At 42.0% G+C, this 16,491-nt stretch overlaps 1 protein-coding gene across 1 annotated transcript; it reads right to left on the bottom strand.

Annotated features, from left to right (window-relative positions):
• LOC308320372 (N-acetyllactosaminide beta-1,3-N-acetylglucosaminyltransferase 3-like) lies at window positions 1–8,653 on the bottom strand. The gene is made up of 2 exons (XM_080770717.1): window positions 8,524–8,653; window positions 1–4,327 (listed from the first exon to the last, which is right to left on the bottom strand). The coding sequence occupies exon 2, from the start codon at window positions 4,315–4,317 to the stop codon at window positions 3,124–3,126; it is 1,194 nt and encodes a 397-aa protein (XP_080626843.1). The 5' UTR covers window positions 4,318–4,327; window positions 8,524–8,653; the 3' UTR covers window positions 1–3,123.
• Window positions 8,654–16,491: the final 7,838 nt, after the last annotated feature.

Genomic DNA, 16,491 nt, shown 5'->3' with positions numbered 1-16,491 from the left:
TTCTGTAAATATCAAAATAGTTTATTGTCCCATCACACGTTTACACCAGGCATAAAGGAGCGGACAGAATTCCATACAGTACGAATTGCACTGCTAAATAAAAGAATAACAATAAGGTGCATAAAAGTATATACTGTGTATATATACAAGGCACAAGAATGGTACTGACATGTTTACGTAATCAAATTACATACACACGGTGTTTCTATCAAATAAGAGAACATTTTATTTCAATAAAATAAGTTCATCATTTTATGAACTACTTAAAAAAAAGAGAATCTGAATAGCGCAAAGCCTGCAACACTCCAAATTAGATGACTTATAGGTGAAATGCACAAATGTACAAATGGGAATGAAGGAATAGCCAGCACACAAAAAAAAATGTCCTTTTCACGTTGTATATTTACCTCTCTGACAGACAACGGACGTGTTTGCGGCCTATTCCTTCATTCCCATGTGAACTGCTTCCAACCTACTGTATTTCAGGCATGTCATGATGGGTGAAACCGTTTGTGTGACACTGGCAACTAAGTAGAAGACAGGCAATAGAACGTGTTTTAAAGGATGACTCAAATGTGCACCCAATGTGTTGCATGTGGTTCCCAGAACCTCTTTAGCTTCCTTGTCTCCATGCCAGCATGTTTTCTGACGTGTTGTATAGCCTAGGTGTGTCCATAGGCGTGCCTTATTGCAATATATGCAATATTGCAATAAGGCACACCTCCACTTGTCTCACGACAGAACCCGTTCAGTGAACCACTGCTATATCTATATTATACACTCTTATAAAAACTGTCTAAAAGGAGTTCAAGAGGTTCAAATCGTCCTCATGATGACCCATGCATGTTGCATGTCAATATCCTCTTGTCTGCTTTCGGTCTCCCAGCCGCTCTGTTGTGTAAAACCACAGCAGAAATAATAGCATCTGAATGTAGCGGTACTGTGAGCTCATTGGTCCAGCGGCCATTTAGTTTGGGCTGAATGTTCGTCCCAGAATGTTCGTTCCAGAATATTCGTCCCAGAATGGTAACACTAGTATCTTTCCATTCCCTGAAGAAGGCAACAAAGTTGCCGAAACGTTGGAAAAATACAAATCTGATGGCATCGTGACTACGAGCTGTGCGGCCTCTCTCCTTTCTCAGTCAAAGTTTTATCTCCTGCGGTCAGCACCTCCCCACTACTGGTGTGCGCTCCTACCTTTTTGTTTGTTCGAACACTAGTATCTTAACGGCACTGACACTCATTTCCCTCCTCGTGTAGGGTGCGTTCGGAAATGCGTATACCGGGAGCGCACTCGCCTATTAGTTTTTCATTGCACAGTGCACTCAGTGCGCTATTTCCGAACGCGCCCTTTCCGAACGCGCCCTTAATGTCTTTGACCTTTTGGGTTCTCTCACAGAGCAACGTACAGCACAGTGACTGAGTGTCTTGCTCAAGGATGCTTCAGCATGGCACTTTTTGCACACCGATACATTGCCTACATTACTGTGTGTATCTTGTGCATGTCTGTGTCTATACCTGACAGGTTTTCAGAAACGTATACAATGCCATTTCTAGATGATACATGTCACTCTGGTAGACTGGTAGTAATGACAGAAAGAGGAGAAAACAGTGCAGCCTGGTTCTCTGTGCATGTATTATGACAATAAAGGGCTTGAGACTTGAATGTTGAACATTTGCGAGGATCAAACGTGTGGACTGTTCGGTTACAAGACAGTTACTACTATGAACAGTTTGTCAGAATAGCATTCACCGTCCTAAACCATCTGTAGTATGGACATGGACGACGACAATATTTGTACCAGAAAATGTTCCCTGCTCCATAAACTAACTACCCCATACAGAAATATACATTACAAATATATACATTACATATAATACATTTTAACTTAAATATTTCACAGAGAGTCAAGACAGTTTTACAATCGCATGTCATGTCATGGTGGTCGTCTATATGCTTGAAGCGAACCTGTGAATCCTGTCATTGTCTTTCTACAGATTTGTAGTATCTTCTTACAGTATTTGAAGAGAAAAAATAAAACATTCTCTCACAGTAAAAAATAAATACATTTAAAAACAATCTATGAAACATTAAGAGTCTGCACATAAAACTGACCATGTTGTCAATCATTCTAAGGCACATTTAGACAGTATATGAAAAGGCCTTGTGCTCATACAAGTATGAGAACAAAAACATAACATGTCATTTTTATTCTACTTAAACCCTTTACTTCATTGACCGGAGTCCACCGGGGACTACTTTCCATCAAATATCCTCGGAAAATATCTGATCTACAAGCTCACAATCCATATAGTTCGGTATATTTGGCAAATGTGTTTGTCACGCACGCACACACACACACACACACACACACACACACACACACACACACACACACACACACACACAGCTCATGGTTTAAGGATAAGTAAGTCCAAGTGCCTCCCCTCAGAGTCAGTACCATACCCTTCACTACAGTAATTCTAGAAATTATTAATTTCAGAGGCCCCTAGTTCATCCAGTCATATTTTACAGGTCTATTACTGGCCCTACACGTCAGATTGTGACATGACAGGTTGCCTGTCGCATGTTGACAAAACCCTAACCCACACCCTATGGGTTTTTTTAACCCCACAAAACACTATGCCTCTAACCCTAACCTCCCTAACCATTGTGACAAAAAATAAAGAGGACACACGGTAGGATTTTAACCTGTGATGTTGGAAAACGTGTTAGCTAATGTCTGTTCGACCGACTGTTTTGGATGTTAGCAGTCTATAGTGACAATTTAGGGAGGAAATGGCAGGGCTGCAATGTGCAAGTTGGGAGTGAGAATGCGTGTATTAGGCCACAGACCTCATAACTACATCACAGACAGGTACGGGTCCATGTGGTTCCTAACTATCAAGCTGGAGACCCCTGGAACCCCCTAAAGGACCCCTGCAGGTCATCATTTACATTTCAGGAACAACTGGTTTCGCAGTAGACGGATGATTAGACGTCTGGGCACAACCTGACCTTTTCTCTGGTAAAACCTGGACATGTTGACATGTCCCTCTGGCACTGGAATTGATGATGTACCGGTAAAACAGTGGGTCCGACCATTTAGACTTGAGGCATACCTAAAAGGAGAAATCCATCCCACATTTTATGTTGGGGTCGTGTGCTTCGTGCCACATGACATATATCAGAGGCGGCATGAACCTGTGTACCAATAAAGTCTCCCTGTAAAAGCAGGGGTGTAATGGATCCTGAGCTCGTCGGGGGACGTTTAGTCCTGCAGTCTTAACACCCATATGGGAATCGGGTTGGAGATTTGCTTTGGCCAAACACATTCCCATGTACACGTCGTCAATGGGGAGCAGGGTAATGCTCTTGGACATTTCGTATATGACCAAGGCCGTGTATCCTGACAGGAGGAACCCCCCGCCGCCACAGTACGGAGGGTAGGACTCCGACTCCTGCACCTGAACGGGGATGTAGTATTTGCTCGCCGGTGTCCGGATGGGACCCACGTGAGAGATCAGGTGTCCGACAAAGAGGTGCTGGCCGCTGCCCTCCTCGTCGTTCACGGTGCCCAGGAGGTACTCCACCATGTTGTCCGTGTTGGCGAAGATGTCGTCGTCCCCGTTGAGGAGGAAGTGGGCGTGCGGACAGTTCTTGTCCATCCACTCCAGGAAGAGGACCTGCTTCAGAGTGAGGTTGAAGAAGGAGTCGTTGAAGTCCCACTGCAAGATGTCTCCGTGCTCGCGCTGTTCCAGTTGCAGCATCCTATTCAGCCTCTTATGCTCATACCCGCTGCCCGTTGTTCCCACGAGGAACAGCCTACGGATCTGCTGGCCCCTCTCCATCCTCTCCTCGCCCCAGGTCTTGCGCAGGACCTCGCGTCGCTCGTAGTTCCCCGGAGAGCTCTTAATGGCGAGCAAGAAGAACACGTCCCCGGATCGTTCCGCCCCCCCGCATTTGTCGGGGACGTCCAGCAGCAGTGGGAAGTGACGGCAGTGGCGGTAGTACAGGAAGTCCTGGATGTGCTCGGGGAGAGAGGCGAAGCCCGTCACGCTGTGGGCCATGGACATGTTCCTCTCGCAGGTCGGCCAGGAGGGTTGAACTGTGCTGTGGACGGCCGCCGTTCTGTTGTCGGCTTCCGTCCTCGTCGGAGCGGCTGTCACTCCTCCCGTTCCCACCTGGACGTACCTGGCGAGATGCCGCTGGACGCCCTGGACGGTGTCTTCTTTCTTGAAAAGGAGGATCAGGCACAACGCCCCCAGCAGCACCAAGGCGAGGCGCTCCACCCTGCAGCACAGCTTCCATCTCATCCTCGACGCTCTGCAATGGGGACGGACAAAACAATGTTCTTTCAATGCTGCATGACAAACGCCACGCTCGCCGCCACAGAAAAAGGCTGCTCCGCCAAAATAAATAATGAATCTGCGATCGGAGATCGCAGATTACTTTTCCATATGCGGTTGACTTGACACATGAAGGCATTCCACTCATCAACCCAATAACACTCATAACTGCAGCCACGCAATGCAGCTTTGTACAGCATGTACTGTGCTTTGTGCACTGTGCAATTTGCAATGTAAAAGTGCAGTACTGTGTACACGTAAATACCAATTTACTGTATGCACTCGCTGATCAGATATCAGGCCAATGGACAAAATATGAAAATTAAATGGTCACATGTGAGTCACATCTAATGTATGACGTTCTTTTGTTTGATCAACAGTGTTGGCTGTTTCAATACAAACCCGGCTTAGGGTAGGCAATTCAAAGTGACAAACAAATACCAAATAAGGGAAACTTACAATGTGTATCAGTGTGTCTGTCTGGTCTTACAAGATATAATACACAAAATAATGCTCAACATTACACAAGTGTGGCCCGTTTTGAATAAAAAGCCTCAAATCATGAACGCAGTGTGCAATTTACGTGAAATCTTTCACAGACTTTCCTACTAGGCTGAGGAATATAATAATAATAATAATGGCACCCTTTTCACATTGGCCTATTATAGCGCCACCAGGAGGCCACAACCTGACCTGCCCCTGGTGGAGACCTGTGCACCGAGGAGCACTTTTTCTAGTTTAATAATGTTATAGGAACCGTGTAGGAATTTAGAAATGTAGAAAGTTCCGACTCTGACGAAGGCCTGTGCGCCGAAACGCGCCTACTACTATTACTGAGAGTGCAGATTTTATTCCCCTTCTATGTATTTTCTGAATCTGCACCCAGCGTGCGCCTGAACACTCGCACTAGACTGTCCTTGAGTTGAACGAGCCTTTCCCTTGAAGTGAGTTTATAGTATGCTGACTTTTAAATTTGTCATTATCTTAATGTGGCTGTTGGTGTCCTGTTTTCTTGGGGCAATCAACATGTAACTTTTGTCCACTCATGTTTGTAATTACCTACAGGCTGCACAAAGTAGTCTCTGTTTTTTTCAACCAAGGTTCATGTTTTAGTTTGTTATTAGATAAAGTAAAAGATTTCGTTTTAGGGATTTTAGCTGTTTTTGACAGAGGGGCGGGGGCATTCGAGCATGGGGCTAAATATGTATGTACGTACATTCATGCTCGAATGCCCCCGCCCCCCTGTCAAAAACTGCTAAAATCCTTAAAACGAAAGAAAGCAGCAAATGAAAGAAAATGAACACTCACCTTTTAGTTTCTCTAATAACAACCTAAAACATGAACCTTGGTTGAAAAAAAAAACTAAAGTTGACCTTTAAGTAGGACTAAAAATCAGTATCTGCCAGTGAAGCCAGTATAGTGTGCCAGAATGTCCCACCCGGTTTTCTAGTTGGTCTAGTAATACAGGTATAGCTGCTGAATGAGGTAAAATGAGAGGCTTAATTGGTATTTCGTCATTAGTGAGGTGTCTAGATCGTTTTAACTTGAATATACTTGTTAGAACTACTGGCTTGATGATGATGTAGAGTTGTAGACTATAGTAATTGCCCGGCTTTATTATTATTATTTATAGAGTAACTCCAAAAGGTTTGGTTCCAACTAAGTGAGGTTCCAAGTTCGATCCCGGGCTCCCCCAGAGTTGGTGTCGAAGTGTCCTTGAGCAAGACTCTGAACCCCTAAGTGCTCCCGATGTGCAGGTTGGTGCCTTGCATGGTTTCCTCCGCCATCGGTGTATTGAATGTGTGTGAATGTAATGCAAAGCACTTTGGATAAAAGTGCTATATAGATGCACCATTAAGACCTGAGTCTCCAATTTTCTGAAAAACGTTTTTTTGCTATATCAGTGGTGCTCAAAACGTTTTCGTGTCAAGGAGAACCTACAATTATAGTCTATTTGTATACCCCATCTCAAAACATGTCGTTCCATTGCTCCAGGGATCCTTTTTTTTGCACACATTTTCAGATCAGATCTACAAGCATGCAGTGCAGCATAAAGCGACGCGCTGTGAGCTTGTATAGATCTGCTATTTTTGAATATCCAAAGTATAAAATAATCGTTTAAGTGCTTCCCGGGTTTAACAGGTTAATGTTTGGACAGACAGCTCTTCTGACTGGGTAGACGTGTTTGTCCAAACAGACTGTAAGGAAGTTATGGTATTTTACAGTACGGACTTGTTTAACAGCATGGCTTTCACAGAGTATTGTCTTTTTATAACCTGAACAAACAAGATTTTGCGTGCGTGCGTGTGTGTGTGTGTGTGTGTGTGCGTGTGTGTGTGTGTGTGTGTGTGTGTGCGTGTGCGTGCACGCGTGGAATCGGCGCCAATGGGAGGGTGGCAACAAATTAATTGCATTAAAATGCATTCACGTCTGGGGAAGAAAATTGGCATTATATCTAGTGTGTACAGTAGGATTAGACAGAGTAAAGTGCTACTTTACACTGTGTGCGTGTGTATGCCCCACTAACTATTAAACACTTGTATGTTATGTGGTGGTTCTTTTCTATAATTTTCACAGAATGGTGTTTGTAACAATTATCACCTGCCTTGTTTTCTTGTCGGTCACGTGACGTGGCCCACAAACCATAATATATACTGTAAGGGTCCCTTATTTGACAACCATGCAGGCCTAAATGTTGTGTCTGATACGAATGCCAGTGTTTTGTTATTTGTATAAATAAAGCACTGTGGAGCAGAGCTGTGTCTGTATGCCACACTGTCAGATGTCGGATGACGTTGAACTTCCATTATGATTACACACATCTGACTGCGTCACACATCTCCAGCATGCGGGCACTCCCCAACCCACTGTGGGCCTAATGTTGACAGCCAAAATGTGACAAAGTGTATATGTACACTGTATGCACGCTCGCACTCATGATGCACCCACTGACCCACACAGCCACAGACACACACACACACACACACACGCAATCAAATTTACAACACAAAGGCAATTTGGTTTCACCCCATGCACCATGCAGGCTGTTTCCTGCTTGCCATTGAATATTTCACTATTCGTATTTTCAATTACATTTTCTGTATAGCCTATTCTGCTTCTGTAGGCTATATGATATGATATCGGACACAAATTTGGATCACATGTAAAGTTGTGGTGATGTTTATTATTATTATTATAAGATCTTATAAGATGGTTGATATTGGTTATAAATAACCTACATTAAACTTAATTTAATGCCAAATTACTTTTTTTCCCTTTCCTATTTTATTTATTTTATAAGTTTATAAGTTTAAGTTTAAGTATAAGTTTAGTGGCGACGATGACATCTGTGGGTGTATATTCTATGCCTGTAGGAAACCGCATGCGCATGGGCGTCTAAAATGTCAAATCGGATGTCATACGTTGCTGCCTACTCCCCGAGCTCTTGAGCGTTTGTCATTCACACACAAACCATGTCAGTTCTGAAATATAGCCAAAATTCGCCTATCTATCCTTAACGATATCCAGCCACATGCCTGACCGGGCATTACTATCTCACATTGGGCTATTTGTTATTAATTATAATTATGATTATGGGACGCCATGACAAAATCAACTGACAACTACTTTCTGTTCTTGTCCATCTTCTGTTCTGGTCACGTCATGTGTATAGGCTATAGTATTGCGTATATTATTTGTTTGTGCAATAACATAACTTGGTATAGTTCCGCCTGGTGTCATCTTGTTCTGCGCGCACGCGACACAACTAAAACATCCCTCACCAGTCACCGCACACATGGTTGGCCAACAGAAATCACAACAATATTGTAAGTGTGATTACATTATTGGACATTATATCCTAGGCTTATTATAGGCTACCTATATACAACTCAAATTCAACTTTCGCGGAGCTGCATGTCTGTTGAAAACGGGAACTTTATATAGGCTACATGATCTCTATTGTCATTTTCCATTTATATTCAGTTACAGACAACAACTTTATATGGTTCTTCTCTGGTTATGTAGATCGGCTATAGAATAAATTAATTGTCGTCATCGTCACCTAGACACCTATACCTTTCCAAATGAGCCTATAATTGGAACACATTCCTCCTGGCAGCCTAAACCAGATTATATCTCATTAAATTGTGGTGTAAAGAAAAGTGTCCTTACCGTTAACAATGTTTTGTGGTGCAGAAAAAGGTCCTGTTCCTCTGTAAGTCTATTGATAAAGTGGTCAGCATGATCACCTCTCTCTATCCACGCCTGCTGTGTGTCTGCACTCTGCATGCGGAGCAGCTCTATGCTCTGCCGGGGCGTTGCTTGGTAGCGGCGTAGCGCTCTCCCTCCTGCCCCACGAGATCCTACGTTACGCTCAATGTGGTGACCCGTCGAATAATGTGACAGCAGAGGTCGGTGTCTATTGCATTACCCTTTTGAGTGGTGCAACCACTCCAAGGAACAGCAATGTCCGTGCCTATGTGACGTTAACCCACCCACCCATGCCTATGTGACTGTGAGCACCAGTATGACTATTAGTACCAATAGGGGCGCTGTTGTGCCAGAAACAGAGAAAAAAAAACTGCTCATTTTATCGTCTACTACTTAGGCTAATGTCAAGTTTGTGAACACCACAGACAGTTTTTAAGTTACTCAATCAGTATTTAGATATTTGATCATCCATTTTAGCACGCATCCGGCTGGGTGACGGTTAGGCGAGCGCTGGCGCTTTGGCATGGAATGAATGCAGAACTGGCCATATGTTAGATAATTATGTCTTATCTGTTTACAATATAATGCCCAGTGGTCAATGTCCCATATCCTCCTGAACTTTGTTCCTCTTATCATCATGTCATGGATACACCACCAAGATACCCATGTACCTGTCTAAATACTTCCTTAATGTAAACGAAGTCCACACCCACAACACCAGAGGGAGTGCAACAAACCATGTACAACCCAGATTCGGCACAAACAAGGGACTAAATTATTTTCGCTCCTATGCGACCAAAATGTGGAACGCCCTACCAACAGTCATTAAGACATGTGAATCCCTAGGCTCCTTCAAAACTGCTCTCAAAGGGCACCTACGGATGGCTGCAATTCGAAACTGGCCTCTGTAAAAGCAGAATTTTTATCTGGATTGTACTATGTTTTTGTATGGACGTGGTGTTGGGTGCCTGCACATATGCACACATGGCATCAACGCATGGTGTTGTGTGCAGGCGCCCTACACTCTGTCTTTCGTTTTCTTTTATCCCCCTGTTCCCCTCACTGTATATATATATATTTTCGCTTCCTATATGATGAATTCCTGTTCTGTTCTTTAACTACATAGAAGTGTCTATTTGTTTGTCTCTAAATGTTTTGATGAATTGAACAATGTGGACCCTGTTGTAAACAAGTGTAAGGCTTAATTGGGTCGTCCACTCACAGTTAACAGTCTTTGTATTGAGTTTGTGCTTGAAATGTACTGTAATTCTGCAAACTGTTAATAAAGATTTCAATCAATCAATCAATGTCATCCATGTTTATGGCCAAAATATGTGTTCATCTGTCCCATTTAATATCTTGTTCAGTCTCCATGCGGTGTCTTCTCAGTCATTGAGTTACAGTACAGTGTACAGTGTAGGATACTGTAGGCGCTGTTTTAATTCAACATGCAGCTGCTGTGTTATCAGTCTAGTTTGACCTCGGCCTAGTAACTTAGTGCAGGGTTGTTTGATAACATATGGGGACGGTTTATCCAATATATTACGGTTGATTACAATGATTTATCTTATCTTATTTAATGGTGGAAACTGAAAAGGTCTAATTGTATTCTCTGCAGCTGTTTGGTCTTGTGGCCATAAGGACTCTGTTGTTGTTACCATTCTAAGTGCCCTTATTTTATTTTATTATACTGTATTTATGTATGTATGTATGTATGTACTGTATGTTCTTGTTTTGCTTTTAGTTTGTTTGTTTTTCATTCTAAGTAATTGTATTGTCTGATGTATTATGTATTGTTTTGTTGTATTGTCTGTTTGTTAAAAAAAAGAAAAACGCAATAAATATATTGTTTAAAAAAAAGAACTTAGTGCAGGGAAAGAAGTTATCTACAGGTTTCCTGGCAACGCCAGCCTGTGTGCTTTCCCGGTCTATGGCCATCAATGACTGAACCAAGGAAGATGAACTTTGTGTCGCTACGCCATCCTCATCATCTAGGCGTTGGACTAATGAGAGACCGCCAACACTGGTCTTGTCATCTGACATTGCGGACATGAATCATCTCCAGCCAATCAACAAATCTGACGTGATCTGCCGTATTTAGCCTGGAACAATACTGGGAAGAAGGGGTTCAGTTCCGTGGTTCGATTCGTGGTTCATTTGGAATCAACAATTGATTATTCTAAATTATATTGATGTATTATACTATAATATTCTGAACCATGTAGCACATTCTACTAAAATAATGGTTAAACCTTTATTTCAACTGCCTCCAAATCATTTTTGAAGGTATCTTTCTATTTTTTGGTACAGTGACTGTCTAATTTAAATGGCTACTCAATCATTTTTAAGGTAATTACAGCACGGTATTTGGTCTCCCTGCTGTGTTATTGAAGGTATAGATTTACAGTTTTTCCAAATTATACAGTCCTTTCTAGATTATCATTATTAAAGATGGATCCTATTTTTATTTCCATCAATAGGAAACAACATTTTTTGGACTCGAAAAATGTGTCCGTGGAACAGTGAGTTTAGGGGTTAAGTGTCTTGCTCATGGACACTTGGACTGGGTGGGCAGGGGTAGAACCAGCAACCATAACCAGATGGCCTCTCTACTCTACCCTATCTAAGCTGCTGCCACTCTCTCCCTCCCTGGCTGTTGTCATGCAGGGGCTGATGATGACATCATTTGTGATGTTTTCCATCATGAGAGATGTCTGCGCCTCTCCCATCTAATTACGCTCATATTTCATGGTCCATCTCTGAGGAATAATGCGGGTGTCTCGCCCATATGAGTGCTGCTAGCAGATGGTTTTGCTTGACTGACTTGTGCTTAATCCACTAACACCCTATAGTACCAGTAGGGTTACCAAGTGTTGTGGACACGGAACTTAAATGTCATGGAATTAAAAGGGCATCTCCAACCACAGCAGAGCAGAAATGTCATATTGTTAGACGGCCTTACCTAAAATATTGCTGAAAGGTTTATGTTCAACTAATTAACAATTAACAGGAACAACTGTGTACTGTAGTGTAGCCTACAGAACACCAGTGCACCAGGATTCTTCAGAGGCTGGCTGAACTCTATACACTATATTTGAATTCTCTAAAAACAGATTGCATTCATTGCAATTCCGTTATTGTAATTGTTTTGTTTCAAATATTCAATGTACAAAGACCCTTTGGACCCTGCAACAACAAAAGGTGGACTACAGAAGAGTTTGAGTCTACAAAACAAATCCTATTTAAAAACAAGCATTGATGGATCAGTCAAATTTGGTTAACAAATGTATACCCAGGATACAATTTTGTCATGGTTTCCCTGGTTCCCCTGTCTGCATTTCCATGTCAGCCACTCCCACTCTCCATTCCGACTCAGTCCTTGTCACACACCAGCCCAACAGTGCCATGCCCCTTCCACACCTGTGAACATTTCGGCAATTGCCCTGCTCCCTATAAGACTGGACTCTTTCCACACTCCCACTGTCAGAACCATAGGTCAGAACATACTTCCTTGTCAAGTTGTCCCCTGTGTTGTACCTGAGTTCCTGGTTCTCTGAACTTTTGGTTTTACTGCTTTGTGCTTTGAAGAACCTTTGCATTTTTGGCATTTTCTGCATGCTGCTACTACTCATTTGTTTTGTTTGTAGCTTGATGGCACTCTGCTTTAATAAATCATTTAATTTGAACATTCCTGCATTTGGGTCCTATACCCTTTGACTCACCGTGACAATTTACGTTTAGCTTTACTTGTCCCCTGGCTGACAATGGTTGAAATGAACCTTCCTGTTCATTTCAGCAAAACAAGAATGCGACCATTTACACCAGTAATCCAAATCAGATGACAGGTTGAAAGTGATTAATGTTTAAATGCTTAATAATGTTTTGTGTGTGTGTGTGTGTGTGTGTGTGTGTGTGTGTGTGTGTGTGTGTGTGTGTGTGTGTGTGTGTGTGTGTGTGTGTGTGTGTGTGTGTGTGTGTGTGTGTGTTTCTCCAAAGAGATTCGTGGGTAAAAATGGTACACTGTAGATACAAATTTGGTTATTAAACTATCTGTCATGTCTCAGGAATGGATATTTAGTAAGATATTGCTGTGCTGTGGTGGCACATTTGTTTGATTGTTTCCAACCTGCCATACTGCATTGCTGTGCTGCATTAGCTGTACTGTACTGTCACACCACTAGAGGGCAGCATTGGTCAACACACAGTGCTTTATTGACGTTTTCTGAGGAATATGTAGATTATCCTCGGGTGTGTGTGACAATAGAACCAGGGCAGGGTCACCAACATGTCCATATGAGAGACAATAGAACCAGGGCAGGGTCACCAACATGTCCATATGAGAGACAATAGAACCAGGGCAGGGTCACCAACATGTCCATACATGTCCATCCATGGCAAAGACTTGGTCTTGTCCGTGGCAACATTTTCTGTTTTACACACCATTATAATGTTCTTTTTTTTTATCATAACACCCACTTTACTGAATCCAGAATAAGTAGGACAATTATTTATTATGGCACATTAGGATTTAGCAGTCCACTAGTACTAGTGGTTGCATTTGCACAGATGGAGGGGGGTCCATTTGGTTCCATTTGAACACACATGACCTATTGTGGTCCTTCAGGGCTATCTATATGTGTTATTGTACACTCATTTTGTATGTCTGTGGCAAAAATGGAATGTTGACAAATGTCCACCACAACCCAACATGTCGATGACCCCTGAGTAGAGCTCATAGCGAAGGACATATCAAAATATCTATATAATTATGTAACATTCCTGTGTCCTTTAATCCATGTTCCACAATCCACACCCAGACATCTTTACATCTTTGACAGCTAACACACCAGATGTTGTTGTGGTTGATGAAGAGTCCAGGGAAGTGCCTCTATTAGAGATGGCTGGTGCAAGCCATCTCTAATAGAGGCACCTTTGACCTTAGCCTAGAGCAGGCATAGGCAACCTGCTGCTCCAGAGTCGCATGTGGCTCTTAGGCCCTCTTGGGCAAGGAAGTACGAAAATGAATAAGGGGTTTTCCTCTTCGTAAATTTGTTGTTTACCGGCTGCGAAGCAGAGCCTTGGCCAATTTCCTCTTGAGAAACATATGCCATGATTATATTTTGTGAATGTAACCTTATTCATATATGTGATAACTTAATGTAAGTCGCTCTGGATCAAGAGCGTCTGCTAAATGCCTAAATTGTAAATTGTAAATTATGTAATTATAGTTGTGTCCGTGTAGCCGTAGGCACAGGGCCGGTCCTGAGAAATCTGGCGCCTCAAGCAGGGTCTTTTGCTGCGTGACAAATTGGGGATGCACTCGGGGACACCCCCCCCCCCCCCCCCCCCTTCGTCGGCCTGTAGGAAGGGCCGGGCCTGCGTAGGCATAATGTTTCTCCTGCATGTGACATCAATAAATGGTTCTGATTCATTAGTAGTCCTAATTATAACGCTATATACTGTTTCATTCCACTCCCACAAAGCCACCGCAGCGCAGAAAGTGCATTCCCCCCTCAGGCTATCGGCGCTTGAACAATGATCCAAATACATGGTGAAGTGGCTTTAACCTGGAAATACCCGTTCACCAACATAGCACTGTCAAGTATTTCACTTTCTTTGAGTAGGCCTAGTGTGTGTGGGTGGGTGGCTGGGTGGGTCTGAGCACGAAAATAGCATGGTTGTTTTTCACCACCTGTGCGCAACCTAACACACACACAAACACACATGCACATATTAACTGTATATGATTTTGGGTGTGCCAGTACAGTATAGTACAGTGACAGTACAGTACAGTAGAGGGTAGGCCTACAGTAGAGGGACCCCCACACGGTAACTCTGTCATTTCTCTATCGTTTCGGACGTGGGGCGGCTCGCCGTAATCGGCCCGGCCCCCTGGGCCCATTCCTGGTGGTCTGGATGTTCTGGGGACCCCCCCAGGGACTCCCCGCCCCGGGGACCCCCACATGGTAACTCTCTCATTTCTCTACCGCTTCGGACATGGGGCGGCTCGCCGGAACCATTTACAAAATGCATTACACCTCAACCGGCATACTATAGCACATACGGCATACTATAGCACGCCGTTTTTCATCATTTTTGAGGATTTGAAGAAAATTCAAAATTTCAAAAAACATGGGTTATAGCCCATCGTTTTTTGAATTTTTGAAAAAAATGTTATCCTCATTTTTCATCATTTTTGAACATGGGCTATAGCCCCTACCGTACGGCATACTATAGCACGCCGTTTTTCATCATTTTTGAGGATTTGAAGAAAATTCAAAATTTCAAAAAACATGGGTTATAGCCCATCGTTTTTTGAATTTTTGAAAAAAATGTTATCCTCATTTTTCATCATTTTTGAACATGGGCTATAGCCCCTACCGTACGGCATACTATAGCACGCCGTTTTTCATCATTTTTGAGGATTTGAAGAAAATTCAAAATTTCAAAAAACATGGGTTATAGCCCATCGTTTTTTTAATTTTTGAAAAAAATGTTATCCTCATTTTTCATCATTTTTGAACATGGGCTATAGCCCCTACCGTACGGCATACTATAGCACGCCGTTTTTCATCATTTTTGAGGATTTGAAGAAAATTCAAAATTTCAAAAAACATGGGTTATAGCCCATCGTTTTTTGAATTTTTGAAAAAAATGTTATCCTCATTTTTCATCATTTTTGAACATGGGCTATAGCCCCTACCGTACGGCATACTATAGCACGCCGTTTTTCATCATTTTTGAGGATCTGAAGAAAATTCAAAATTTCAAAAAACATGGGTTATAGCCCATCGTTTTTTGAATTTTTGAAAAAAATGTTATCCTCATTTTTCATCATTTTTGAACATGGGCTATAGCCCCTACCGTACGGCATACTATAGCACGCCGTTTTTCATCATTTTTGAGGATTTGAAGAAAATTCAAAATTTCAAAAAACATGGGTTATAGCCCATCGTTTTTTGAATTTTTGAAAAAAATGTTATCCTCATTTTTCATCATTTTTGAACATGGGCTATAGCCCCTACCGTACGGCATACTATAGCACGCCGTCTTTCATCATTTTTGAGGTTTTGAAGAAAATTCAAAATTTCAAAAAACATGGGTTATAGCCCATCGTTTTTTGAATTTTTGAAAAAAATGTTATCCTCATTTCTCATCATTTTTGAACATGGGCTATAGCCCCTACCGTACGGCATACTATAGCACGCCGTTTTTCATCATTTTTGAGGATCTGAAGAAAATTCAAAATTTCAAAAAACATGGGTTATAGCCCATCGTTTTTTGAATTTTTGAAAAAAATGTTATCCTCATTTTTCATCATTTTTGAACATGGGCTATAGCCCCTACCGTACGGCATACTATAGCACGCCGTTTTTCATCATTTTTGAGGATTTGAAGAAAATTCAAAATTTCAAAAACATGGGTTATAGCCCATCGTTTTTTGAATTTTTGAAAAAAATGTTATCCTCATTTTTCATCATTTTTGAACATGGGCTATAGCCCCTACCGTACGGCATACTATAGCACGCCGTTTTTCATCATTTTTGAGGATCTGAAGAAAATTCAAAATTTCAAAAAACATGGGTTATAGCCCATCGTTTTTTGAATTTTTGAAAAAAATGTTATCCTCATTTTTCATCATTTTTGAACATGGGCTATAGCCCCTACCGTACGGCATACTATAGCACGCCGTTTTTCATCATTTTTGAGGATTTGAAGAAAATTCAAAATTTCAAAAAACATGGGTTATAGCCCATCGTTTTTTGAATTTTTGAAAAAAATGTTATCCTCATTTTTCATCATTTTTGAACATGGGCTATAGCCCCTACCGTACGGCATACTATAGCACGCCGTTTTTCATCATTTTTGAGGATTTGAAGAAAATTCAAAATTTCAAAAAACATGGGTTATAGCCCATCGTTTTTTGAA

The sequence above is a fragment of the Protomyctophum bolini genome (assembly GCF_963924005.1).
Source record: "Protomyctophum bolini genome assembly, chromosome: 8".
NCBI classification, from domain to species: Eukaryota; Metazoa; Chordata; class Actinopteri; order Myctophiformes; family Myctophidae; genus Protomyctophum; species Protomyctophum bolini.
The sequence above is the reverse complement of the archived record's forward strand: the minus strand, read 5'-3'. Positions and strand labels throughout refer to the sequence as shown.

Coding starts and splice junctions, on each gene's coding strand:
- LOC308320372 (XM_080770717.1), bottom strand. CDS start 4,317: ATGAGATGGAAGCTGTGCTGCAGGGTGGAGCGCCTCGCCTTGGTGCTG.